Below are 27,979 nucleotides of genomic sequence, written 5' to 3' on the forward strand. Positions count from 1 at the left end.
ACTGTGTAAGCAGCACCTGCCCCTTCTCTCCCTCACTGTGGGGGGCACTGATCTGCACCCCATGCCCCTTCCCTCCCCCCTCCCCTTCCACCACAACAGATTTACCACCTGGTGGCAGCTGTATCGGATATCTGATCGGTATTGGCTGATATGCCTCCTTAAATATCCACTATCGGTATCAGCCCCCCAGATTTTTATTGGTGTACCCCTAGTTCCAGACTTTCACTATTTTTCAGGCTATCTTTTCCAAATATAACCAAGTATCCTTCTGGCATGCAAACAGATGGACCAACCTGAAATTTAAAATTCAAACCAGTTTTGTTAATTTGGTATGGAAAAAGCATTTGAACAATGGAAAAATGCTGTTTCTTGTCAAGTTAGTCATTGAAACAGGTTTTAAAGAGTTTCCTTTTAAATTTCTCACCAAAAGCAAAACTAACTTCTGAGCTAAAAACAAGGGTAAGAAAAATCAACCCCTGTCAGAGTTGTGTGGCTACTGAGAATGTAGGTATTAAAATTACAAAAAGCATGGTAATTTGTTACAGGACAAGATTTATGGGCAAGAGACTGTATTCAGAGACTGTCTATCAGGTATTGTACAGAAGCCTACACACATGTATATAAATGCCACCCCACACTTTTTAGCAGGAAGCCCTGGTCCTACCACAAACAGCGCACAACCCAAGTGCAAAATTTATTTTAAAATGTGGTAAATATGTTTTCCTCTCATAGCTAGAGTCGAAATCACTGCAGTCCATGTGGTTTGTCTATGGGAGGCAGCTGCTTGTTTTAGTCAAGAGCACATCTCGCTGCCAAGCCAAGGAGCAGCATTTCTGTTAGCTTCGGAAGCAGCTGTTTGCCCATTTCTGAGTGAATGAAATGAAGCTAGAAGCACATATGTGCCTGTGGTGGGGGCTGTGGATAGGAAAGGAAACAAGGGAAAATAGTTACAGATAAGGGCCAAATTATCAGCGGATGTAAATTGACATAGTTGACTTTAATGGAGCTATGCCAAGTTTCGTCAGCTGAAGATGTGACCCGCTCTTTCTTAGAGTGAAACATATATTTAGAGAAGATCAGGAACAAAAATTGTCAATGAAAGCAAGTGGCTTTAACTGATGGTTCCTTCCTGAGTGCTGTTTTGTGAGCTGGTTTATGGTGAGACAGTTCTCTCTCTCTCAGGATATGTAACTACCATGTTAAGGGCCAAAATCACGTCTGGAGAGTGGAAGAGGATAGGGCTTCTGAGTAATCATGGTGCTTTGTGGGTTATGGATGTTTGCTGCCAAGAAAGTGGAGGTGCAAGATAAGCATGTAGTAATGATCCTGTTGGTTGTCAGTCTAGGATACGTAGCCTGAGTAAGGTATTTTGCTTTATATAAATAGTACTCCATGATGGTGCAACAGTTTAAGTTGAAATGTATAGTAATGGACATTCTCTGATTTCTGTTTTGAGCTATCTGGAATTTCCCTTAAAATATTCATTGGCTGCCTAATCACTAGGTGAAGCTGATCAACTGCAAGTTTTCCTGCCATTTACCAAAGTTGGAATGTTACAGACAGCAGTGGGGCCTATTTTTGCGACTGAGGAAACATAACAGATCCTGTGATTTACCCATCCTCACCAGGGGCTAATGCCTGCATATCCTGCGACCTAGCATTGTGCCATCTGAGAAGAGAAACAGCATATTAACCTGCTCACCAGTAAAATTGGTATCCCCAAGAGTAGACTTTCCAATATACCTACTGTCATCATTCTACTGAACTACAGCATAGTTGTTCTGCATGATTTAGAGCCTCAGCTGTGGCAATGAAAGGGAGGAGTGTTACACGGTGCAGTGTTACTGTTAAAGTGCAGGTTATAAAATGAAAATCACTATGGAATCTATCAAAAGTGCAGTCATGGGTTCATAATATTCCAACATTATGGGCAGTTTTATAAAAAGTCATGGATTTTTCGTGACTATTTTTACTTGATCATTTTACTGTGGCGGTAAGAGCCTGCTGTGGTGATGTTTATAGCATATTTCTTTAACACCAGTTTTGAAAAAAACCCCAAAGCTAAAGGGATACTCAAAGCTGTACTTAATCTTTTCCAAGCCCATTTGCAAAAGTCTCTGTAATGTTTTACATAAATCTTTTCATTTTTTAAATTTAAAGCTCCATTAGTTTTACACATAATTAAGACCCTACAATAACAAAGGGAAAATAAACAACAAATGCACATTGTTTTAAAGATTGCTTTGCATTATATTGCAGAAATCTATTTGCATTATATTAAAAGGTAAATGCTGTCAGCTCCATCAGCAGCAACCGGTGAGCAGTGTGGCTCCTGTTTGTCAGTCTCTGTCAGGGTTAGTTCTGTGCTATCCTCCTGCCTTATGTAATTTAGAGCAGCCTCAGAACTGTTCCCGACAATATCGGGGACAAAATCCTGGCCTGGAAGAAGTCAGTGATAAAACTTCCATTGACCAGTTGGGCCCAGCAGTGTGAAAGTGGGAAGGTGGAGTGTGCAGTGCATCGTTCAGTGATGGCAGGAGTACAAAAGTGTCCTACTCTCAGCCCACTTACCCCAGCTGCAACACAGTGGCTTTGGAAAGAGGAAATTCAGGAGGTATTTCCTAACATGGTTCCTGTGCCACCCAAGAATGATTGCGCACTATGGGAACCTGTAGCTGGCCAGCTATGCTGAATTTTCAGCTTCTCTGCATCCCTAGAATAATAAACACAGACTGGGGTGGAGCTAAGGACTATGCCACATGTAGTTGGTCACTCTTTGTATTCTGTACCTTAAAGCCCTCATTGGGCACGTCCACACATTCAGGCACGTGCACTTGCAGGAGCTCAAATAGAAGTGGTGCAAATTTGAGCCAGGGATTTTTGCTTCAGTGCACATACCAGGACATGTGCTTTGGTGTGGTGCATGTTGTACCACTTGGAGCAAAATAACCCTGCTTGGCTCCTCCCAGATCTGCAGCCAGGGAGAGTTAGAGCCTGGGGCCAGGTGTGTAAAAAGCTGCCCTGTACTGGCCCCATCAGTACAAAAAGCTGCCCTGGCAAGTAGCTCAGGCCTACTCGCTGTCAGGAGCTTCTGGGGCCCAGCCAATTGGTGCCTGGGGACACAACCCCTTGTGCCAGCTGGACTGCTGCAGCAGCCCTGAGAGTTCCCTGTACCCTCTACCCACTGCAGCAGTCTGGCAGTGGGGCTGCTGCAGCAGTCTGGCAGTGGGGGCTGCTGCCTGGCTGTGACCTGCTGCACACCTGCCAGACTCAGATGGGGACTGCACAGCTAGTAGAGGCATCTGCCCCTCTGATCCAGCTGCCAGTAGGCTATGGCTACAGAGTTGGCCTTTGTGTGGCACTACTGCCATGAGTGTCCCTGCCCGGCCATCTGGGCAGCTATCACCCAGAAGATGTTCCAGGTGTGGTGGCCTTCTTTGAACTGTCAGAGCATGTCCTCCTGGCCCCAGTTGGCAAGGAGGTCAGCCACCTCCAGCTGGGTCCAAGATGCCACTGGCCTCCCTAGCATCAATTGTGATGTTCCCTATTTGAAAACTGAAAAATCCCAGATAAAAAAAATCCCAAAGTTACTCTGTAAAATATCCCAAAATCCATGTTCTTCCACAATTAAAATAAAAGACCACTATATCTATCTATCTATCTATCTATCTATCTATCTATCTATCTATCTATATATATAGAGAGAGAAAGAGAGAGAGAGAGTGCAAGTACAATCAGTTGGGTAGTATTTTATTGATATATCTACAGTGTTAAAGCAATTTGGAAGTCTACTAGTGTCTCTATCATAATAAGAAAATTAATTCTAAATACCTGTATTTTGCTGTTTACCTTTAGTTTTCTTACTATAGAGCAATTAGAGCTCCCCCTTTCCCCTTCACTAACCAGGATGTGGGGACAGCTGCCCCTGCAGCCATGGCTCCTGCCACCAAGTCTCATCCTGTCTGGCAGCTGGGCATGCAAAGTGTGTGCTGGGAGGATGTGGGGTTTGCAGGAGTGGGGTAGGAAGAGGGGTCAGAGGATGGGGGTGGCTGTGGTGGGATGGGGGGGGCTGTAGAGTATGTGGGTAGGTGTGGGTAGATCATGGGGGGACTGTGGGGGGGAGCTGCTTAGGAGGGGTGGGTCCCCTGCAGGGTGAAGCCCCCCCACAGGGGCCACAACCCCTCAGCATGGCCTACCCCACCACAGGGCCCATGTGGACTTGCTTTCCCAGCCCCGCGGATTGCTGCCCTGCCTGGCCTCATCCCCAGCTGGCTCCTGCAGCCCACCCCCCCAATGGCTGCCCCACCCAGCTCCAACCCCCAGTTTGCTCTCCCAGCCCCATCAATGGCTGCCCCAGTGTCCCAGGAGTTTAAAAAAAAAAAAAAAAGCCCTGCACTTAAAAAAAAAAAACCCTGGGCAGTAGCGGCAGCCATTGGGGTATTTCCCCTGGGGTATTTTTGGACCCCTGAATATTCTGGGGTCTGATTTTCTTTCCACCCTGCAAATTTGCAGCACAGGGATTGTTTTTTTGTTCCCACACATGCCTCTTGCAGCATCTAAAAAAGGCTTTGAGATGCAGCAAGAGGCACGTGGGCGCTCATCTGGATACGCCCACTCAGTCCAAACTCCAAGGTATATCAATTGCAGAAGCAATGGACAGTTTGCTTGTGTAAGGACAAAGGGCTTAGATCTCCACCAACTTTAGTCAGCTTTTACAACAAGGAGGCATGATCTAACTGAAAGTCAGCTTGCAGGATTTGGCCTATCAGAAGTCAAATCTTTGTTTATAAATATCATGGGTGAGGAATTAATTCTTGTGGTTATATACTGGGTGTGTGTACATGTTGCCCTATGGTGATGTACAGCATGCTAGGGCAACGTAGTGATCACGTTTCTACATGTGATTGTTAGCTACATTGCTGGAGTGGTGCACTCCCCAGGTATAGTGTACCACTACGTTGCAATAGCGGCAAAATTTACCTGTGTGCCATGTGCACAGTGCAGTAACCACCCATACTGCGCTGTGCTTTAGTACTTCCTTTTGGAAGTACTAAAGCACAGCGTCATAGCAACATTGCTGCATGGTGATGTGTAGATATGCCCACTGAAAACTAAAATATGATATGACATCATAGCCAGTCCTTCAGAACTCTGCCCTTCTGTGGTGGGGAGTAAGGATCGTTGCTGGAACCGCTGATTTTGAGTTTGTGTCTTTGGCTTTGGGAAATATATTAGTCTGTAAAATGCACCACTTTGAAGCAGGACAATTAACAGGATGATGCCAGCTGAAATTGTTGATGTTATAATAACTTTAAATTGTGGCGATTCAGCTGCCTTATGTATGTCTATTTGACTGTTTTACATTTTTTCATACTACATAACATTTCACTTATAAAATAGTAACATTTTTGTTTCTGCCAAGGGGAAAAAAGAGTAACTTGCTGCATAATATACACTGCTTTTCTCCAGTAGGTCTGACCCATACTCTGTCAAAAAAAAAAAATGCTACATTTATGTCAAGAAATGAAGGTTGAATCACAATCATTCTTCATGTGCTCCCTTTTTATGAATGGTACATGCTACTTTTGTTAGTGAGATGTAACACAAGACTATCTTGATATTATCTCTCATACAAAGTGAATTTGAAGGCACTTTACAGAGTCACTGTAAACAGCATAATTGAAGAGTTAAATGACAGCAGATCAGAAGAGATATTGATAGCTCAAGGGAAAGGAGAAATAATCTGCTTTCACATGAGAGTGAGAGAGAATAAGCTGGAAAGATGAAGTGAAGAAGGATGACAGGAGTGGAAGAAGAATTGTCTCTAGCACCTGCAGTGCTTTCTATTTTGCAGTATTCATGTTACATGCTCCTGTTCATTTTGTGGGGGTGTGTTTATATGGTTGGTTTTTTTTTAAAGCATTCAGTAAGAAAACAACTGTAAAGTATTGCAGTAACCCTATGTGATCATCGCACCTCGCTCAATGGTGCCTCAGTCCATTGTGGAAGCTCTGGTTCATGATGGAGCCTCTTAAAAAGTAATATCATTCATAACACAATGCAGTGTGCTTCTGTGATAGGATATGGAGGACTGTGTTCAGCCTTGCTTACTAGTATTAAGATTTGTCACATGGCGTGCCATTTGAAAGGGTAGTAGTGGTGGGATATGGACTAGGTGCAAAGAAGCTGACAGTCTATTTCTACCCAGACAAGGTAGGTTGACTTACCTGGATTATGTGCACATTTGATCAGACTCTTTTTCCTGCTAAAAGAGAAACATTTTGGGTTCCCATAGAACATCCTCTAGCCACAGCATAAATAATAGGAGCCTTGAAGCCTGATCCTCCTCTCTTGTCGCATAGTGCCAGAATAGGTTCATAAGTTAGCAGGGAATCCTCCCTGGCTGCTGCCCATTTAACCCTCCCTGCCATTAAACCTCTCTCCCTTCCCCCCTGCCATTAGTCCACCCACACAGCACAGGCCACAATGTGGCCCCAAAGCTTTTCAGCAGGCAGATGGAAATGAACATGTGTCTTCTTATTTTCATCCTTTTCTTGCCTTGCTTTCAATAATGTAGCTGTCACTTTTTCGGATACGGAAGGATTTCATCACTTAACTACCTGCAGCTGGTAAATACTGACTTGTTTTGGTTGATCCACTACTGTGTTTCATTTAAAAAAGTCTTGGTACATGAAGCAAGCATGCCCAGAGCTTTGTGGTTATCTGGAGGACTGCATAAGCATTCAGGTGAGATATAGAAAGCCAGTCAATAGGGAGAGGAGATCTTGTATTTAATTCAAACCTTTTTTGGTTTCTGATCTTTAAAATGCTAAGGAGTTTAAATTCAGGGCAGCTTTCAAGGTCAGTACCCAGTTTCTGGGTTTAGCCTTTGCTCATGCAGATCTCCTAGTGAGTTCTGTGGGAATTTTGTGTGGGTAATGACTTTGTGTTTTCCTCCATTTGTAGTTCAGATATTAATAACAGAGGAACTTCAAGTTTGGAGGCACTGTTGTATGGATTAATTTACTACACCATTCAGCTGCTTCTTCTAAAGTATTTTCAAGCCAGGTCTTTGGCATCTGTAAAATTTAGTATATTTTTAGTAAATTGCAGTAAACCAGTTATTGTGAACAAACACAGTGTTTTCTTTGGCCACTAAAGAACATGATGAGTCTGGGCTGTAGACAGAAAAATGTGTACTGCTGTAGTAATGACTGATATTCCTTGCACAGAACAGCAGAGACTTCTAATAAGTGTATTCAGAGCTCTGAGATTATCTAGAGTTTGCAGCTTGCATCACTAGCCTCTGCAGTGTATACTAAAACTTATATTGTATGCAGCCCACCGCCTGTGTTTTACGGTGAATCCCCTCCCATAAAGCTACCAGAATTGTGATCACTTCTGTCAGCCTCTGGTGTTGAATTGGGTATTGTCAGTGCTATCTGTGAACTTTATCCTGAACTGCAAGTAATGCAATTGGCTTAGTCCAGTCCTGTGCTCTGGTCTCTATGCATCACTTCACTCCTAGTTTGGCTCTGTAGCTCTAAAGGCTTGCACATCCCTGCTCTAAATGATCTGCTTTTGTGAGTGTGTGTCTGAAAGGTGGACAAATGGCTGAATAGTAGGGGTGAGGACGCTGGTATTGACCAAGTTGACTCGTGAAGATGTAGACTCAGAATCAGCTGGGAAAGAGTAACTAAAATCAGCCCAGTCCCTCCTGTGATGAGCAAAACTTTTACGTGAGCATTGTATGCGTACAGGCTGATGACAAGACTAAGACAGCAAAGTATTAACAAGATTCAAAAATCACACATGGGTATAAACTCTGCAAAGCTGCTGCAGACTAAATATTGTCAGTAAAAACTGACATCTCACATAGCCATCATTCCATGAACTGAACCTTCCTTGGCAGGCAAGGTTCTTTGGGTAGATGTGATCTCTGTTATTAGACCAACTGAGTAGTTGGAAAAAAGTTCTTTGCAAGCTTTCAAGAGCAGGCATTCACTCTTCTTCAGGCAGTTACCCTTCTTCACCCTGAAGAAGGGTGACTGTGTCCAAAAGTTTGCCAAGAACTTTTTTCCAACTACTCAGTTGTTCTAATAAAAGAGATCTCATTTACCCCAAAAAACCCATGGAAACTTTCTTGAAATAGACTGAATCTGTCTTATTATAAGATATAGAAAACACCTTCCTCAGATTCTAGAAAATGTGTACAGCATATCTTATCTGAAGCGTATCTTCTGCAGTGACTCACCTTGCTTTCTTCTGTATCATCTGTACAGGTGAATTGTGTTTACTCAGTCACATTTGACTTCAGCGGCAATACCCAGTTACAAGGCTTCTCAGGTTTCCTTTACTGCAGGGGTGGGCAATTATTTTGGACGGAGGGCCGCTTATCCAGTTTTGGCAGGCTGTCAAGGGCCACATGAGTAGCCCCGCCCCTTGATAGGTGCCCTGCCCCCTGGTCATTGTCTTGGGACCAATGTCCCAGGGCCAGCGCCCAAAGCGGGGCACAGGTTGGTAGGGGTCAGTGGAGCCAGGCTGTGCTGCACCAGCAGGGAAAGTGGGGAGCTGGCCTGGCTCCATAGAGTGCCTGCCGGCCGTGACCCTGTGATCCTGCCTCCCTGTTCTGGGCCCCACTGGCACTGGCCCCGGGACACCAGTGCAGGCCCCATGTTCCCGCTGGCTCCTGCGCCCACTGACACCCGGTGCCCCCCAGGCAGGGGGCAGTGCACAGCCCTGATTCCCTGCTTGCTGGCAAGGACAAAGCTGGTGCTGAGTGCGGGAAAAGAATACAAATTAAAAATAGACACTATAGCTGTATATCAGCTAAGCAGTAAGGTCTGAGGTCAGAGTCAGGATGTCAGGGCCATGCATCAGGCAAGAGCAGGAGTGGTCATTGATGGCTTAAGGATAGATAATGCTAAGCAGACCAATGCTGTTTCCTTGCAAATTCTTTAAGTGTCCAAGTGGCTTCCTGCCTTCTGTGTGCATGGACCAATGGGCATCAAGAAAGGGATGACCAATCAGGCCATAGTTGCGTGAGGATGAATCATCCTAAGTGGTGACCCCCCACCTTTATGTTAGGTGAGCTTCCTAGTATGTATTTGTTGCCCTGTGGGGTCAGGCCAACTCTCAGGGTCTCAATATTGCGCTATTAGGAGGGTGTGGCACAATTGCATGTATACAAACACACAAATCAGTTGGGTGCATACACACACACTACCAACTCAGGCACATACACATCCAAACTAGCCTAGGCACATGCATATCTATCACCAATTCAAGCACATACACTATACACCCCAAAAGTTAGATAAAAATCAATTGTCCATACCTGCACATTCAGTACACATACACAGATCACTAATTTGTATATCATGCACACAATGGTGTGTGTGTGTGTGTGTGTGTGTGTACACACACACACACACACACCAGTTCACACACAGACAACCCACCTACATATACACACAGGTGAGTTCCTAACTTGGGTGGTATGGTATGTATGTGTGTGCTTGGGGTACCTGGGATACTTGGGGGAAGGATAAGGTGAGAGAGAGAGTTAAAATGTAGGGAGTGAAATTTGCCAGAACTGGGATTAGAACTGGTGGACTAGAGAGAAGCTGACTGAGGAACTGAGGCTTTGGTTTCCTTAAGGTCAAGTGGCCCCAGGGTTACTCAAGGTCATTGGTGCAAAGGGAAAAAAAAAGCCTGGTGGCAAGGAGGAGACAGCCAGGAAAGAGAGAGAGACAGAAACCTGGGAGTTTGGGGCTGGAAACTGAGGCAGACAGCTGAGCTATGGGGAGAGGAGGCAGATAAGTGGTGGCAAGAAAAAGATAGCCAGGAAAGAAACTGAGGCAGAAACCTGGGAGCTCAGGGGAAAAGGCTGTGGGGATAAGACAGTGGCAAAGAAACAGAGGTTTTGTAGGCAGAGAAGAGCTCAGGACAGGTGTTGAAGATGGTGGTGAGCCAGAAGCAGGAGAGGGAGAAATGAGACAGAAGTTAGAGGGGCAAGGAGCATAGATTGGAGCAGGTCTGGACTGTAGTAAAGCAGACCCAACTCAGGGGTCCAAATAACAGTTTTATTAAACAAACAACACACTACACAGCCCCATGAAGTTATTGGTTCTCACACACACACACACACACACACACACACACACACACACACACACACACTGGCAGCAGGAGAAAAAGACTTAGTGGAAGGGTTGGAGTCCAGGTGGGGAAGAGAAGCCAAGTCCAAGTCCTTGGTTGAAGAGAGGGTGGGGGGTGATAGCTACCTATCCAGGCTAGAAAGGGGTCTTTGCCCAGTAGGTGTTGTCCAGAGGGGGGTGGTCACCAGCAGGGCCTCTGGGTGGATAGGTGGTATGGCATGGTGCTGGTCCAGATGGAGAGGGCGTCCCAAGGAGTCAGTCTTCACAACCCCTTTTTATGGGGCAGACTACCTCTGATCTCCTGTGGGAAAGGCCTGTCCAGGCAATGTCAGTCCTGTTCCAGAAGGTTCCAGATGTTCTTACTGAGCATGTGCAGCCTGGCACAATGGTGGGTTGCCTCATCTTTTGTTTCTTGAATGCTGAGGGTGGTACCAAGGGCTGGGTCGTTGGTCCTGGTATTGGCGTTGATGGTTCGGTCATTCAAAGGGAGCTATTTTTACACCTACTGCCATTGTCTCTCAAGCACCCTCATTCATCCCCATTCATCCAGGAACCAAGTTACACAGGAGGGATAGGTATGAGGTATAGGTTATGACATCAGGGGACGCAAGATGGAAACTTGACATGACTTATGCTAACTTATATATATATAGGGCTAAATCATATAGTACCAGTAAAAGAGTAATATGAAAAAGTATATATCAATGTAAACATAATAACTGTACAATATAAAGAAGGAGAAAAAACAAAACAAATACAACTTGCTACCAAAATAAAATGCTGAAGCTTATCCTATTTCTTAGCTCAATTATACTTATCTATAGGGAATAGAGAGGGAGAGAAAAAGTCAGAAATGGTTGGGGAAGGGGAGGGAATGTGTTTTAAAATTAAAAAAAAAAAGAAAAACTGGGGGGTTTGCTACATATTGATTGCTTTTTGGTTCCATATCATTATTCTTTATTCTTTATATTTCAGTTGACTTTAGATTTCCTAACCAAGAGTAGTGCCCAATGTGCTTTGTGCTGTATATGCATGTACAGAGGACAGTCTCTTTCCTAAAGTGCTTATAATCTGCATATATTAGACAGACAAGGGGCAGAAGAAAGAAAGAAATCTTGTTGCATGAATAGGGATCTGAGATAAAAATGACTGTAGACATTGTAATTCAGGAATTAAACCGGATCTCCAAAATCCTAGTTCAGTACCTTAACTACAATTGTATTCTTCCCCTCTACAGTATGCTCATCAAGGTGATTTTTCTCTACTGCTTCAACTAGCATATCAGATACAAAAAGAAAACACACGTTGAATGTTTGGGAGGCAAAGAAACCTAAAAACAGTGTGTTTTTATAGGTGTAAAGAAAGACATCTTCTACAGCAAGATTCAAATGATGAGGCAGAGGCATGTGTAAACAAAAAAGCTGGTCTTAGTTAGAAAGAGCTCTTTATGAGTTAGCACAATTGGTGCACACAACAGTTGCCCACTGAAACCAACACAGGAACGCTTCTGTTCTTGCACACTCCCTAACTCACTGAGGATTTTAATGATATAAAACACTAGTGAATGGACATTAAGCTTTCCTTCCTGAACAAATACAAATATAAGTTTATTGGCTTTTTGGGTGGTTTTTGTATCAGAGCTCAGCTCATTCTCATTTCAGTCCCTAGTCTTGCATTGTTTTGGGTCCTCTCCTCCAGAACCTTAACCAGAACAGTAGAGAATAAACTTAGGAGAGAGTGGTTCTTAGTGAAACTGGATCTAGTGCATGCTGGGATTAAACTCTCAACATTTAGTTAATGCTGTATGAGTGCAGGAAGCTCGCAGTGTATTCACATTATCATCAGTACTTAGTGCCTTGTTGATTACTGAAAATCAGAGGGTGTATAAAATATTACTTGCATCACCAAGTATTTTTTGCACATACCCCTCCTGATGCTTTAATTTTGCTTTACAAATATTTTTATGTAATTATCTGTATTGTATCATTGGACTGTATAGTAGAATAAGTTTTGTAGCTAATACAATATGACAAAGCCTCATCTGCTAAAATTAAGGTCATGATGGTTATCGGTTCTGTTGACTCTTGTGGGGGCAGGCAGGCAGGCATTGAAACCTGCAGGAAGATCATGTTAATTTTAGTGGGTATTGGATTGGGTTCCATTTGCAGTTCTTAGCAAAGTACAAATATTCTACAGTGGACCAGCAGACTTCAGCGTCACACTGACTATATTTTGTTATAGGTGCTCCATGGGTACTTTGCATTAATATTTGATCTTTGACACTGGTTGGGGGTTGCCTATTCTTTTTCTCTATTATATTTCATACTCTGTGTGATGGTAATAGTGTGCCAAAGCTGCTGAATATTTATAGACTAAAAGATCTGCATCAATACGCTTAGGATGCTCCTTTTCTGCTGAATAGCTCTGCCAGATGAAAGCTTTATTCTGTTCCACATTAACATAAAACATATTCAGGTAGTATCAAAAGGCCACTTCTCCAGACTTCTGAAGGGAAATACAAGGAAAGTATGACTGGGATTGATCACCTGTGAGAACTTCCAACAAATGTACTAGATACTAGATTGCCAAACAGACATGTACAGTTTACCTGTCTTGTAGTTTAGCTTCCTAGCAGAAAACTGAATCTTTCTGAAGTCTTACTAAACTTAAATAACAGTGTTATTAAACTTGGAAAGAACAGAAACAAATGTGATGGTCTGTATTCTTCTTTATCACTGATAACTAGCTGTGCCTCTGCACAATTCTGCATAGTGCTGTTTTGTGTTGGCCAGGCCACTGCAAAGAACTTTTTGAATATTCGGCTTGTTTGATGTTAAGTATATTTTCATGGTAAAAGACTATAAAAAAAATCACCGTTGTTGGTCTGTGTATGCTATGCTGTGGTCTGCTTCAGCAGGATTGTATTGGCCAATACCTGACATATCAGCAGAAGATGAAACAGAAAATTGTGCACAAGACACTTATGATAGCTAGAGATAAAAATGTATGCATAAATTCTTCTTTGACACCTGTAGGCTATCAGTTTACTTTACAGCATGAGGCTTTATTGCCTTCATCATAATATCATGTTGAAGAGCTTAGATACAGTGGAGTGTCTTTAATGTTCCTGTAATGGTTTAGTTATCCAGCCAGCTTACTTGTCTTTATGACTTGCTCCAGCAATGAAGTCCACAGGGTGATGATGAGTATTTTTGTGCTTTGCAACATTTTCTTTATATCAAGCAAAATTAGGGGTGGGAAGGGGCAAAATGTGGCCTGCGGGCCAGATGTGGCCCACCAGGCCATTCTATCCGGCCCACGGGGCCCCTAAAAATGTAGAACGTTAATATTTATCTGCCCCTGGCTGCCTGTCATGCAGCCCTTGAGATGCCTTGCCAAAACTCAGTAAGCAGCCCTTCACCCAAAATAATTGCCTGCCCCTGAGGTAGATGCTTAAAATCCACAGAGATTTATTACTATCTGATACCAGAATCTGCCATGGAGTAACTCCCATTTAGTTGGCTGAATTGCAACAGGGAGGACTTTTGTAAAAGTATGGCGTTGCTGTTTTTTTAATCCCATGTCTAATTTTGTTTGTTTCTAAGTCTCCTTCTTTCTCTTTTGGCTCTTGGCTTGTTTTCTTTCATGTGTTGGGAAGTAGAAGGAAGGAAACAGCATGAGTAGAAGAGGAACCAGCGCAGCTCTAACCACATAGGCTAAGTGGGATTGATAAATTTGTTTGCTAAGTATGGATGCCAGTGTTTTGACTAAATCTTTAGAATACTTTCTTCATGTGGCCTTATTCACCTTTAAGCAGGTGTCTCCACATATGTTCTGTATGGCTTAGTGATATGTGGCTGGGTGTTGGCAGACTGCTAAGAAAGAGGGACAGGATCAACAAAGTAATCCAAGGAGAAACATCCTGTCTACTAAGTGGTCTTGGATTCCAGCTATATGGATGTATTGTATTTACTTGAATATAGATGACTCCCCAGTAATTAGATTCTATATATGGAACATTTATAAACTTGTTACAACTTTACAGGCATAGAATCTAATAAATGGAGTTTTGCCTGAATTTTTCCCTCTCCAACTGCTACAGCAGGGAAAATAAATCTTAAGGACTCAGGTAGCCTCCTTACCCTCTGGCTCCTCCCAACTTCTTCCTCCTGCAGCCTCTTCCCCATCTCCTTACTGTCAGACCCTACTCTCCCTGAGCATGTGGGAGTGAGGAGCAAATTTGAAAACACTGACCTGACATAGATTTGCTTGTAGTACCCAGACACTTGTAGTAATATGCTTGTAGTACTCAGACACTTAGTTCACCCAGAATCGATACATTTTGCCTTTTTAAAAACTGATGCAAGTTGTAGCACAGGCACTCTGTGACCATACTTCTAAGCAGCACTTTTGAACCTACTTGTATATAGTACAAACTATGCATGATATTAGTCCAAAGCCAAAAGGCGCATGATTTATGACATAGTTCATTGGGCTGGGTCCTAGCAGTCAACAGCATTTCAGACCATGATGACCCCACAGCTCAGCACTGCTCAGTGTGCATGTATTCTCCAGATACCCACTATAAAGGATCCATGTGCTAATTAGCCTCCATTCATGACTGGAACCAGGTGCTCGTCATGAGTCCCAGGAGGCTCCAAAAACTTATATGCATATGAGACACAGGGCAACCTGATCCAGCTTCATCTCGTGCAGGGTGGGCCCACACTAATCATGTGTGACAAGTTGAGAGAGAGGGTACCAGAAGGATTCTGGGTTGAGGTTTGGGGCCCCGTTTAGTTGATGTTTGCTAGACATTTAAGGCTGGTGAAGAAACAGGAATCATTGGAAATGGGAAAGAAAGGTACAACTCAGCTGTGGGAGCGAAGCGGAAGTCAAAATTTATGCACTGTAGTGGCTCATCAGGACTGGGAAAAGAGTCAGTGCTGAGGAGGACTGTGCTGGGTTTTACGGGTACTACAATGTGTCTTATTCAGTGAGCTGTACCAACATATCCTTGTGGTAGGTTCCCATCAGCATGTTTGCCTAATATGGGCCATGTGTTTTATAGTCATGCTCAGTGTTGGCTGGATTTAATCAACTTCATAGTTGTTTTCTATTACTGAGCACATGCTACTTTTGGCAGCAGTTTAATGATAGACCAGGCACATCTACATGTTGTCCTACAGCAACATAGCAATGTGCTTCATTGCTGTACGGCACACAGTGGCAATGTAGAGATCACACAAGTTGACATGATCACCAGCTACATTGCTGTAGCTGTGCGCTCCCGTGGTATAGCCACACTACGCAGTACCACCTGTATTGTGCCGTGCTTTAGTACTTCCGCAAGGAAGTTCTAAAGTACGGCACCGTAGCAACGTTGCTGCACGGCGACATGTAGACCCACCCACCGTGTATTTAATAAGTTTCCCTTGTATGCAAATGTAAGATATAGCACTTCCCCCCCATGCTGAGTGGGGAAAAAAACTCATCTTGTATTTGAGTAAATATGGTATCTCCAGTGAACTTTGGATAGTTATAGACATATCTTATATATTAGTGTAAGTGTGAGAGCAAAATCAACCTGAATGGCCAATGATGATGATGAATTTAACACATAGATAGCAAGAGGTTTTGTTCAACAAAATACATGCACGCATCTCCCCAGTGTTTCCTCTGTTATAGGTGACCTTCTCACAGCGTTGCTCAATGTATTAGGCCAGTGGTTTTTAACCTGTGGTCTGCAGATTCCTGGGAGACTGTCCAAAGGGTCTGCAAAAGATGACTATGATCAAAAAAAAGTATGTGAATACCCACACTTACAATTCAAAGAGGTCCACACTTCCATTCAAAATTTTTTAGGGGTCTGCAAATGAAAAATGGTTGAAACCACTGTCGGGCAAGTATTCAACAGGAACTGTATGGCAAACCTATATACAGTTAATTTTATTGTTTTAAATCAAATACTAACTGTGTAGAATGGAGCAGGATTTTTAAGGGAATTAAAACAAGGGAAGAAACTGCATCTCATCCGATTATCCTCTGGGAGTTTTGCTGAGGCAAGAGTCTTGCTAGTGTGAGTGGAACAAGTTAGAAGATGGGGCAAAGGAAGAAGTTTAGGGTGAAGCACTAGCATGTCTAAAGATTGTAAAGAAATAGACTTTTCTTCATTCATTCTTTTGGTACTAGCACAAACTTTGGAAGCTGTGAAATGCTCCAACTTTGGCTCTTGGCTCCAATTTTTTCCTCTTGCGTGTTTACTTGAATTTTTGTACTGCCTTTTTAATTGTTGCTATTATGATCAAATTAAAATATGTGGTCAGATCCACCTCTGTTCAAAGGTCAGCAGAGAGCCCTTTGCAAGTCTATAAAAGAGTTCAGCATTGGACTAGGCTGATTTAGATGTGACTGTGCTTTGTGTGTAGGGGTGGCAGAAGGCATCTGGCACACTGCAGTGCAGCTCAGGGTGGAACTTTCATGCCCTTGAGCTCCTTCATTGCTGTACTAAATGACTGTGCGGTGGGCATGTCATGTAGATGCACCCCCTGAAAGCTAAATATTACAGGAATGTAGGACTGGAAGAGACCTAGTGGGTCATCAGATACAGTCCCTTGCAGGCAACTCTAACCAAATATTCCTGTTCCAAAATTTATCAGCTTCAGTCTTAAAACAATTGGGTTTTTTTGCCTTTCCCTTTCTACTGGGAAGTTCTTCAAGAACCTCATTCCTCTGCCAACTGGAAACTTCGTAAAATTTTTCAGCCCAAGTGACTCATAGTCAGTTATACTTACTTTTTTTTTTTTCTTTTTTTTTTCTTTTTTTTTTTGTGCTAATGTTGCCCTTCAGAGCAGGGACTTGGGAGAGCTGGACTCAATACCCAAGTCTTCATTACTGGCTCATTATATGACTTGGAGAAAATACTTACACTTCCCTTTGTCTCAATTCTGTGACTGTCACATGGGGATAATAGCACTTCCTTATCTCCCAGGGTGTGGTGAGGTAAACGTATAACTGATTACGATGCACCTAGACACTATATTGATGAAAGCCATTGTGAGAGTCAGACAAGTATGTAGTAAAGCAGTCAGAATGCTTTAGAAACTGCTGTTTGTGGGTCTCTGTGAACATGAAGTGCCTGTAGCACCTGCCAACATAAGTATCGCAGAATGCAGACATTAGATCGTTGGTCTTTAACATGTATTAAACTGATGCCATTAGCATCCCCCTCCCACATGCTTAAGTATATGTACAATATTGCATAGACTGAGGCCCTCATACAAATAAATATAGGTAGCCAGATTCATCCCTGTGTTAACTCCATGAATGTCTAAGTCTCTGTAGTTTACCCAGGGAAACTCTCCCATTTAAAGTAGTCATAATATTTATGGTGCACCTATTTTCACCATCATTAGTATCTTTTTGAAAGAATGTTGTCCAAGAAGTGTATACTCAGTCAGGCCATGCTCGTAGTGGAATGCAGTAAACCACAAGAGCTATATACAGGGCAACATGTCATCAAGCTGTGACATCTCGTTTTTCTTCTATCAGTGTTTAGTTATTCCCAACCCATTATTTTGTGTTCCTTTGTTTTCCTCTTAATTTATTGTCACCAGTCCCAGGAAAATACACACACTGTTCTCCACATTCTCTGAAGTATTAATATATTAGCTAAGGTCAAGAAACATCGTACCACAATGAGTTTAAAAAATGTCAGTGTGCGATGCATTCCTTTGGCCTATACATTGCATGGTATAGGAATGGGAAATTGAATCTCTCTTAAACTAACCAGTAAGTCTTCCTTCAGATTACTTCTTAATAAGAAAGGGAATATCTCAGGTAATCTTTGATTTGGATGCAGTGTATATTAAATAAGTTTCCTAATTATAGTGCTCATCACTTAACATTAATTTAATGAACAACCTCATTTATAAGGACAAAGTTGGCAACTAGAAATTAATGTTGTTAAAACCACAAGTCTCCCAAAGGAAAAAAAAAAATCAGAAAATCTGAGAAGAAAATGTAACCTTATTATTTATATATAAAATTTGCCAGATGTACATTTTGTATAAATGGCATGGGGCCTTTTAATATATGCCATTTTGAAACCACCAATTTTAAGCCATGTATGGTCTGTGACTCGAGTTGCTGCTCGCAGTGCGCTTGCTACCTGATGGGTGCCTGCACGTAGAAAATGCTGTCGTATTTGGCACTAAATGGCAAGCTTGTTAGCCTAAGGCATAATGGAGTTTGAACCCTAGAGATGATTTCTTTAGGTCAAGATCGAGACAAATGAGCTTCTGCTGTGGACAGAAGACTTTTGACTTTAGTTTGTCAATCCAGTCCGTCTTCTGAGGGCTAAAATAACCATGTCTGCTTATATCAGTATGATCAAATGGAACAAATGGCCTGTTTTACTGTATTATTCCTCTGAGTTGTAGTACTTGCATTATAGTGTTTTCAAATATTCAGGTGTATTTTTCTGTTATTTGCATGATGCCAATGGCCACATTCCTTTTTTGATGATGTGCTGAGGTGTAACCGCGTAGCATTCTAGTCACAATCCCTCTTGTATAGGACTTACAGTTTAAGACCCTGCTCCTGCAAGTGGATCCATGTGACTAGATCCTTAGGCCCCTGGATCTCAGCAGAGACTTAGGGGTTGCCCCTCTGGATCTAGTACCATGATCAGAGCTCTGAATAAACAAGCAACACAAGGAATGACAACAGAGAATAGTATAGAAAAGGCACAGAAGGACAGTGCTGAAAGAACATGCCATTGTTTTTCAGTGGTGTTGGAGAAGCGTTCATGTTCTGTTTCTTTGCCTTTCTCATTTTATTGCTTACTGCTAAACAGAACAGCTGATTTTTAAAACACAAAATCTGTCAGGAACAGTCATTTTATCCAGACCGACTTTCTTTTCCTTCCGGTTTCTCCTAGAAGGTTTGATTCTAATGTAACTTGAAAGTTGGCTCCTGTGTGCTCATTGTGCACCTTCCTCACTCGCATCCATGATTCTGGAGCTCTGAAGTTAAAGGAGAACAAATGAAGCTGATGAGTGCTTTGGCTGAGTAAGGTGAGAGTAAATTTGAAGGGCTACATTATGGTAGCTCCACAGACGCCATGATAAGAGAGCAATGCCATGCTTGTGTTCTCCCCGAGAGGCCTAGAATGCATTTTCGTTCCAGAGACTGAAGTCTCCCACAGTTGTTGGGTCAGCACACACTCCCCACTCAGGAGAACTGGTGCACAGTGAGCTATAGCAACTGCTGAACCTATCCTCCTCCTCACTTTGGTGGAAGAGCTGTTCTATAGCAGAACTGCATGGCTAAGTACAGATAGTCAAAACGCCTGAGGCTGAATAGATTCTCAGTCTTTGTAGGTTAGTCTGAGCTGCACAGATTATATTGAAACAGAAGTGAACAGACATTTACCTTTGATTCAGGAAATGCAGCCAAGTGACAGCAGCAGCACAGGTCAGAAGCTGGGGAGCGCTAGAGCATGGGGTTTCTGGCTTTGTGTTCACTTCCTCTTCCTGCTGCCCCCAAGGTCTCTGGGATTTGCAGTCCAGACTTACAGCAGTAGGACTCTGCAGAGTTGCTCATCATTTCCTCTTCCTGCTTCCAGGTGCCTTTGGGATTTATAGTCCACACACAGTTGCATCCAGCAGTAAGTTTGAGCAGGGGAAGGGGTATTTAACCCCTGTCCCTGACCCCAGACCCCAGCCAGAGTTTGTTGTGGGGAGGTGGCAACAGTCTGTCCCACAGACTGTGCTATATCCCAGCTGGGCTTGCCCCTGCCCCAACCCTTGTCAGCAAGCCTTCACTGCTGGGGCTAGGGAGCTGAGGGGTGGGGCCAGCCCTGTCCTCTGGAGCAGACAGCAGAGCCCAGCCCAGGGCTGGAAAGCTTTCTGGGATGCTGGGGGACTGTGATTTAACTTAAACCAGGCAGGGGTCTGGGACAGAAGTTTCATAAACCGGTGTGACCTAAATCAGTGAAGTCTGATACTACAGTCAATTAGGTTTATCTTAAAGCAGTTTCAGCCATTTTGAAACTGGTGCATCTGCGCTGAGCTTCTGTTCTGTTACAGGTTTAAACCAGTTTCTGATCGCTTAAATTGGTTTATGTGTAACTTCTATCCCTAGCCCATGTGTAAGCACAGGACTTGCAGTTCTAGGCCCCTTATATGGGCCAGACCAAGTGTGTGAAGTTCCTTGTTGCTTCCAAATACCACCACAGAGCCAGCCATATAAAAGGGGTGAGGAGGCACAACTGACTCCTAAAAAAGATTTCAGGGCTTGGCCCCTGGAGAATTCTACTCCTTAAGCTAAGGTGACTCACTGTGTGTGGTAATTTAGGGCTCGCTCTTTGAAAAGCTTTTTCATTGAGAACTGTAAATGAAGTCCAGTGAGAAGTTGAAGAGAATTCTGTGACCTTGGGTCTGCAAGTATTGGGGCTCTTTTTAATAACGGATTTAGACTGTGCTTTTTCCTTTGGTGTCTGGTGTCTTTCTGCATGGATCTCTACTGTAAACTTTTTTCCTTTCCATCATTTTGTATAAACTTGATTAATTTGCAAATCCTTAATTTAAACTTGTGCACTGACCCATCTCTCAAATGGTTTTCATTGTATAATACAAAACGCTTCCCAAACTAAAGTTTGCAAGCCTGATTTTGACTCATCTTCTGAAATACACAGATCTCAGCTTTGAGGCATGGGTTAAAATTGTTACCAGATGTAAACAGAATTGGAAAAGGGTGTTTGCAAATTATAGCAGCTTAAAAACAGAGTTCACCAGAATCTAAAAATATCCTGGTTTTGGCCACTTTTAATTGGAATGAGGAAGAGAGGTGAGAAGGGTATGATACAGTTTTTGCCATTGTAATGCTATAGTTTACCATCTTTGCTGAATTTTCATAGTTTCTAGGTCGGCATTTCTGGTAAGTTTACTCTTAAAACTGAATTCTTTGGTGTTTAACGGTTGTTTAAGTTCAAAATTATCATGGGAATGTAATTGTGATGTTATAGCCAACTTCAACTTCTTCTTAAAGATTTTTCTCTGGGAATTTTCATTCATAAATGTAATTACAGAAACAAAGCAAAATGTGCACTGTGATTATTTACTCTTCAGTGCTGCAGAGCTTTTGAGTAACTTTGTCGTGATCCTTCTTCCTTGCCAGTTGCTTTGAACTGGCATAAATCTTTTGTATTTCAGAACTTTCTGGATATGCTCACCTAGAGTGCCACATAGATGAGGTTTAGCTGTTTTGTAAATTTTGTGATATTTTCCTAATTTTTGTATATAGAGCTTAATTCATTTTCAGAACAAGACAAACTTAATAAAAGTGTATATATGCATATGTGTGTGTGGGGGTGGGGGTGTATATAATGCATACAGCTAAATATTTATTTCAAGCCAAGGTCCAACTGACAGAACTGGGATAATATGCAACACAGCAGTTCCTTTGTTCTTAATCTGACGCCAGTCCTTACATTTGATTCTGGTTCAATACCACACCATGGTTTAGAAATATGTGTGGTTATGACTGCCAGAGACAGTAACAAACAGAACAATTGGGGTACCTTTTGCTTTGCTGTAAAGTCTGCTGAAGTACCTGTTTTGCTGCCTTTTTTGCTTTTCTTCTCCAGCACACTGTGATCTGCTGCCTGTTCCACAAGTGTTTAGCATGTTCATTGCTTTCCTTTTCCACTGCCCTGAAATCTCCCCTTCCTTTGATCTGCTCTACTTCCTCAGACATTTCATATCCCTGAGAAATAAACACCATGGGGGCCTGCAGGTGTACAGTACACATAATGATCAAGCACTCATGGAAAAGCAACAGAGAGGAACACCTTTATCCCCCAGGTGAATCCACAAGCTGAGAATGTGTAAACTCACATGCTGGAGTCTAAACAGCACATGGCCGTGCCATTGCAGATATATCTGAGTTAGTTTTACACATGCAAATTCTGCCTTAGCATTGTGCCTTGTAACTGTGCTGTATCTGGCTATTTAGCCCAAGCGCAAGGCTATGTTAACATACTGCTTCTAGCTGCAGCTGGCTTACACTCTGTAGACACTGTCCTAGACTTACGCACAGCCTCCCAGTCCATTAGCATTTGAGCACCTTCCATGTAAAACCAGTAGTAATAATTCCGTAGTGGCTTTGGCTTTTCGCCTCTATGTAGCATATAATTCCCTCTGGCTTTTCTCCTCTATATAGCATAAACACTCTGGCTATGGCTAGGGGCTTTTCTAGTTTAATGAGTGTGTGTACACGTACAAGTGTGCTAGGAGCAGAAGTAGTGAATCTCTCATTTTTATTGTCTGTTACAGGGCCAGATCACAAATTTGGCAAATTCTGCCATTGATTTCTATGTGTGGAGGATGCGAGCCATGATGTTTCATTCTGTAAACAGTGTGTGTCGTTCATGAATTTGAAAAAAAATATCCCAGTGCAGTTCAATCATAGGCTAAATAAAGTAGAAAATATTTAGACAGAACTTCCACTGCAACTTGAGGAAGAAATTAGTTCAGATGAAACAATATGTCTGGCTGTGGGAAGAAGTGGAATAGACTTGGTGATTTTTGAGGTTCTAGGACTCTTTTTAACCAGTCTCAGGATAGAATTTTTTTTTGTTCATATTTAGGTCTCTTTCCATTAAGATATGACCACATCCAATTCAACTACCAGATGCATGAAAGAGAAGTCAATACAGTGAATTCAATACATGTGAGAGCAAAAAGTAGCTCATTGTATTTGCTTTGTGAGTTTGTTTTGCATGGCATTTTAACTTCTTCAGCAGTTAAAAAACCGTATTGTTTCTACTGTATCATGGTAACTCCTGCATCACGTGATCAGTATTCAGCCCCCAGAGAAGAGAGCACTTCAAGAAACACATAGCTCAGTGTGTAGTATGTATTGCTATGGTTTTTATACTGCTGTGGGAGGAATCATATTGTACTAAAAACATACTATATTTATGCTAATGTTTTAAAATGTTTTTTTCTACCTGGGTTTCCTGTTCCCTTGGTACCACTTTTCCTTTTGAAAAACGTTCTGTGTATCGCTTGAAGGAAAGGGTGAAAGAGAGATTACATCTCTGTGTTTGTTTCATGACCTATTTACTTCTGTCTAGAAAAAAGCAGCAGAATTGTATCTGTTTGCCTCATATAGAACAAAATCACAGCTCAAACACCCACTCAGTCATGCAAGTAAAACTGGTGAAGTGCTTACTTAATTTTTACTTACTACTTCTCAAGGTAAAGCAACTTCAAAGACAGTTTCAGTGGAAATGTTGGCTGAATTAAAAGCTACGTGAGGACTTTAGGAATTACGTGACGTATTCAGCGAAGTGTTTTTTTGCATGTGTTCCTTCCTAAACAAAGACCTCATCCAGCTCCTCACCCAAACTTGGTTTTAAAGAATTTCTCACTTTTTTGGTGGAAATGAGTGTTCTGGTAGTTTTAGCAATAAAGAGTCGGGGGCCATGAACATGTTAAATAAAATAAGAAGACACGCACCTGTGAGAGAGTCATTTTGAGAATGCACGCTCTCAGCATTTCTAGTTTGAAGTTAAGCATTGGACCGAAGAGGCTGTTGTTCTTCTCCCAGGCATCTATAACATGTATATTACTGCCTTAAAAATTATCAAGCATCCTTCTTCAAACTATTTCTTTTTTTTCTGATTACACACTTGGAATCTTGGGTGCACATCTTGAGGGCACATTCTTTACTGCAGGAATTTTGAAAGTGATCCCTGCCTCTCACAAGTGTTCTGCAGAGGTGTTCAGTGAGGTAGGGTGCATTTGTATCACAATTGGAGGATTGCTATGAAAAAATTCACAGCAAATCATTTATTTGAGTATTTTGCCTCTTTTTACTGTTTACAATTTTTTGTGAAGACCAAACATTTATTTTTGGTTTATTCATTATTAATATTATTGGCAGAGTATTTCCTAGGACTAAATCCTAGTCAGTTGGTTGTTGTTGAGTTATTGGGAGTAATCAATAACTGAAATTCACGGCACGTTGGGTGATCAGACTGACAGATAAGAAGCTGCTATGTAATAATGTATTAATACTTGCATTTCAACAATGGCAGGAATAGGAAACCTGGTTAGTGAAGTAAAATTACTGCATAATTATCTGGGCTTTTTAGTATTTTCTGTATCCTTGTACTTATTTGACTTAGTAGTGGGCATGGAAAGAGCAAATATGGTCCTCCTAGCACACACTTGAAAGACAATGGGGCAAGCTTTTAGTTTTAAGGATCCTGTCTCTTCTTTTAAGCCTTCCTAACTCTCATAGCCAGAAACTGTACATCGGAAAAACACTTTTGAGAGGAAGAAGTGGGATCGCTTCCAGAAACTGTATAGGGAGACAGACTGACAGGGAGAGAGACTGTAGGAGTGTAAAGAAGCAGTGCCCTCCCTGATCCAGGGAACAGGAAGCCTTAGGGAAAAGTTGGATATTCCTACAGTCTGTCACATTGCTTTTAAGATACATTTTCTCTGAAATGTTCTTGTTCTAAAGGAGTAATAATTTGCCTTTGTTTGCCTGCTGCTTGCTATTGTGATTGCTCCCAAGGGGGACAAAACTGCAAAGCCTGATCCTGTGTCAGGCCTATTGAGGTAACCATTTTGACTAGGGACAGACATTACACGCAAACCAGTTTAAGTGATCAGAAACCGGTTTAAACTTGTAACAGAACTGATGTTCAGTGCACATAAACCAATTTGAAAATGGCTGAAACTGGTCTGAGATAAACCTGGTTGGATGTAGTATTAGACTTAACTGATTTGGCTCAAACTGGTTTATGCAATGTCTGTCCCAGACCCCTTGCTGGTTTAAGTTAAATCAGAGTCCCCCAGCATCCCAGCATGCTCTCTGAGCTGAGCAAGGCTGTCTGCTCCACAGCAGGGCTGGCCCCTTCCCTCCTACTCCCTGGCTGGAGCTCAGCACAGACTGGCAGGCACAGCAGTGTCTGCTGGTTTTCCCCACCCCCCACACTCACAGCTTAAGCAGAGATGCCTCCCTCCTCTCTGCTACAGCGTGGACCATAGCCACCATGCGGTATGCTAGCTGACGCCAAGAGGTGCCTGTGTGTGTCTCTCTCTCCAATTGCACTGAGATAGGCAGACAGAATAGTGATCACGTAGGGCTTTCGGAGCTAGTCAACAAGTCAGTAGGTAAGCTGTTTAAGAAGTTTGAAGTAATGTGGAGAGAGGCTGTTCTTTTGCTGATCAGGTGATAAAGACTGTTACCAGCCCCATGGCTGGCTTGCTCGCCTGTCAGTTTGCTGCAGACAGTATGATGAAGTAGGGAGGAAGATTGAAAAGCTCTGTATCATCAACAAATGTAGGCACTGCACACCCCACCTTGCCTCAGAGTGCTAGCCCAGGGCTGGGGGCTGGTAATACTCTCGCCCCTTGAGCACCCAGCGGGGAAAAGCCTGCAACCATACAGGCAGACCTCCCTAATGAGAGAATCCTGCCAGGGCCTGGCCACACCACCCTCAGCTCAACTCCCTATAGAAGGGAAGGGAGGGCTACCCTAGTGCCCCCTCCCCCCCCCAGCTTCTATCTGGAGCCACTGCAGGCACGTGCCTGAATTTTCTCAGTCCAGAGAGAATGTCTGTCCAGTTTCAAACCAGTTCAGCCTAATCAGGTTAGACTAATCTACAAAGATTGAATCAATTCAGGCTTAGGGATTTTGAATGTCTGTCCCTAGCCTTTAGGTCAGTGCAATCTGCATGGGAGAATTGCAAGATTCCACCCCAAGAAACAGGTGGTGGCTGTAGGCTTTGGATTGGAAGGAGGACTTCCTTGAAGAGCCCAGGAACCTGGTCTGGCAACTGTGCATTCCACAGGTCATGAAATATGTCTGCAGTCTTAGACTGCATCAGTGTTATTTTTAGAATAAGGATTCTCATGCATAAAATTTACACCTAATACAGGCAGTCCTTGGACTTAAGACATAATTGGTTCCTGAAAACTGCGTTTTAAGTAGAAACATTTTAACTCAGAACTGTTTTTCCCATAGGAAACAACATTATAAATGGGGATTGGTTCCTGAACCAAGGCCCGATACCCTATTTTCACCAAAAATAACCCAGAATTTCATAATCAATTATAGATGAGTAATAGCTACATTAACGTATTTATATTGCAAATAGCAATCATATTGATTTGGAAGGACTTCATAGTTTCGTAGTGGTTTCATAGTAGTTTGGGGTCAGAAGGGACCTGAACAGATCATCTAGTCTGACCCCCCGCCACTGGGAGAAGCACATGCTGGAATCACACGACCCCAGACAGGTGTTCGTTCAACCTCTTTTTGAATTTACCCAAGGTAGGAGCGAGGACCACTTCTCTAGGAAGTTAGTTCCAGATCCTAGCCACCCTAACAGTGAAATAGTGCCTCTTAATCTCTAACCTGAACCTATTTTCCAGCAACTTCTGGCCATTGTTCCTCATCACCCCAGGTGCTGCTGGGGGGGAATAGGACCCTTCCTATTTGCTGCTGATCCCCCATAATGAGTTTGTAGGCAGCCACCAAACCCCCCTCAGCCTCCACTTGCTGAGGCTGAACAGGTTCAGGTCCCTCAACCTCTCCTCATACGGCCTGTCCTGTTGCCCTCCAACTAAGCAGGTGGCCCTCCTCTGGACCCTCTCAAGGCAGGCCACATCCTTCTTAAAGTGCGGTGCCCAGAACTGGACACACTACTCCAACTGTGGCCTGACCAATGTTGCATAGAAGAGGAGTATCACTTCTCTGGACCAGCTTGAGATGCATCTTTAGATGCATAACAAGGTGCAGTTGGCTTTGCTTGCTGTCGTCTGGCATTGGTGGCTCATGTTCATCTTGGAGTCAATAATGACTCCAAGATCCCTTTCCGCCTCTGTGCTCACAAGGGAGGAGCTCCCCAGCCTGCACGTATGCTGTGGATTCCTTCTCCCCAGGTATAGCACCCTGCATTTATTTACATTGAACCCCATCCTGTTACCATCTGCCCACTTCCGTAATCTGTCTAAATCTAATTGAAGCCTCTCTTTCCCTTTGAGTGTACCTACCTCTCCCCACATCATGGTGTCTTTGGCAAACTTGGACAATGTGTTTTCAACCCCCTCGTCCAAGTGGCTGATGAAGATGTTGAACAGTGTAGGCCCCAGGACTGAGCCCTGGGGAACCCCACTATTTACATCCTGCCAGGCTGAGTACAACCCATCCACCACCACTCTCTGGGTGCACCCCATCAGCCAATTTTTGACATTTTTGAGGTGATTTGGCTGGACTTCTTGAAAGGCTCTTGATTGGACTTTTGAAGGGTTCTTGGCTGGAGTCTTCTCAGGAGTCTAGGCTGCAGGTTTTTCTGGAGTCTTGTATGCTTTCTTAAAGAGAGTGTCCAAGCAAGTTTGGACAGATGTTCTCCAGGGATATGGGCGACGCAGCGAACTTGTTTGCTGGTGTGGCATCGCATCAGATCAAGCGTTGTAAAGTCGAAACTGATGTCAGAAAGTTGAAATAGGGCATCAATTTGTAAACATTGTAAGTGCAAAACGTTGTAACTCGAAATGTTGCAAGTCAAGGACTGCCTGTATGCTCACGAAGTACAGTTTCATTAACTTTGGCTAGAATAATTACAGGAACTAAACACAATGGAGACGTAAAATCATATTTCATGCAAGTAACTATTCCTGAAAAATCCACTCAGCATTCTTGAAAAAGTCTTCTTGCTAACTGAGTGAAAACAGTGGTGTCAGCTGACTCCCATAGTGAGAAGGGGTTAGGCGAAAAGGAGAAATAGGAGGCCT

The 27,979-nt window shown here is 42.9% G+C and overlaps 1 protein-coding gene across 1 annotated transcript in view; it reads left to right on the forward strand.

The window, feature by feature from the left end:
- Positions 1 to 27,979, forward strand: part of PHF2 (PHD finger protein 2) — a 162,622-nt gene that overhangs the window by 40,667 nt on the left and 93,976 nt on the right. The window contains exon 2 of the mRNA XM_019536947.1: positions 24,184 to 24,193. Within this exon, the coding sequence (XP_019392492.1) occupies positions 24,184 to 24,193 (10 nt within the window). The remainder of the gene's footprint in view (positions 1 to 24,183; positions 24,194 to 27,979) is intronic.

The sequence above is a fragment of the Crocodylus porosus genome, unplaced genomic scaffold (genome assembly GCF_001723895.1).
Source record: "Crocodylus porosus isolate Cpor-Errol unplaced genomic scaffold, CroPor_comp1, whole genome shotgun sequence".
Lineage (NCBI taxonomy): Eukaryota > Metazoa > Chordata > Crocodylia > Crocodylidae > Crocodylus > Crocodylus porosus.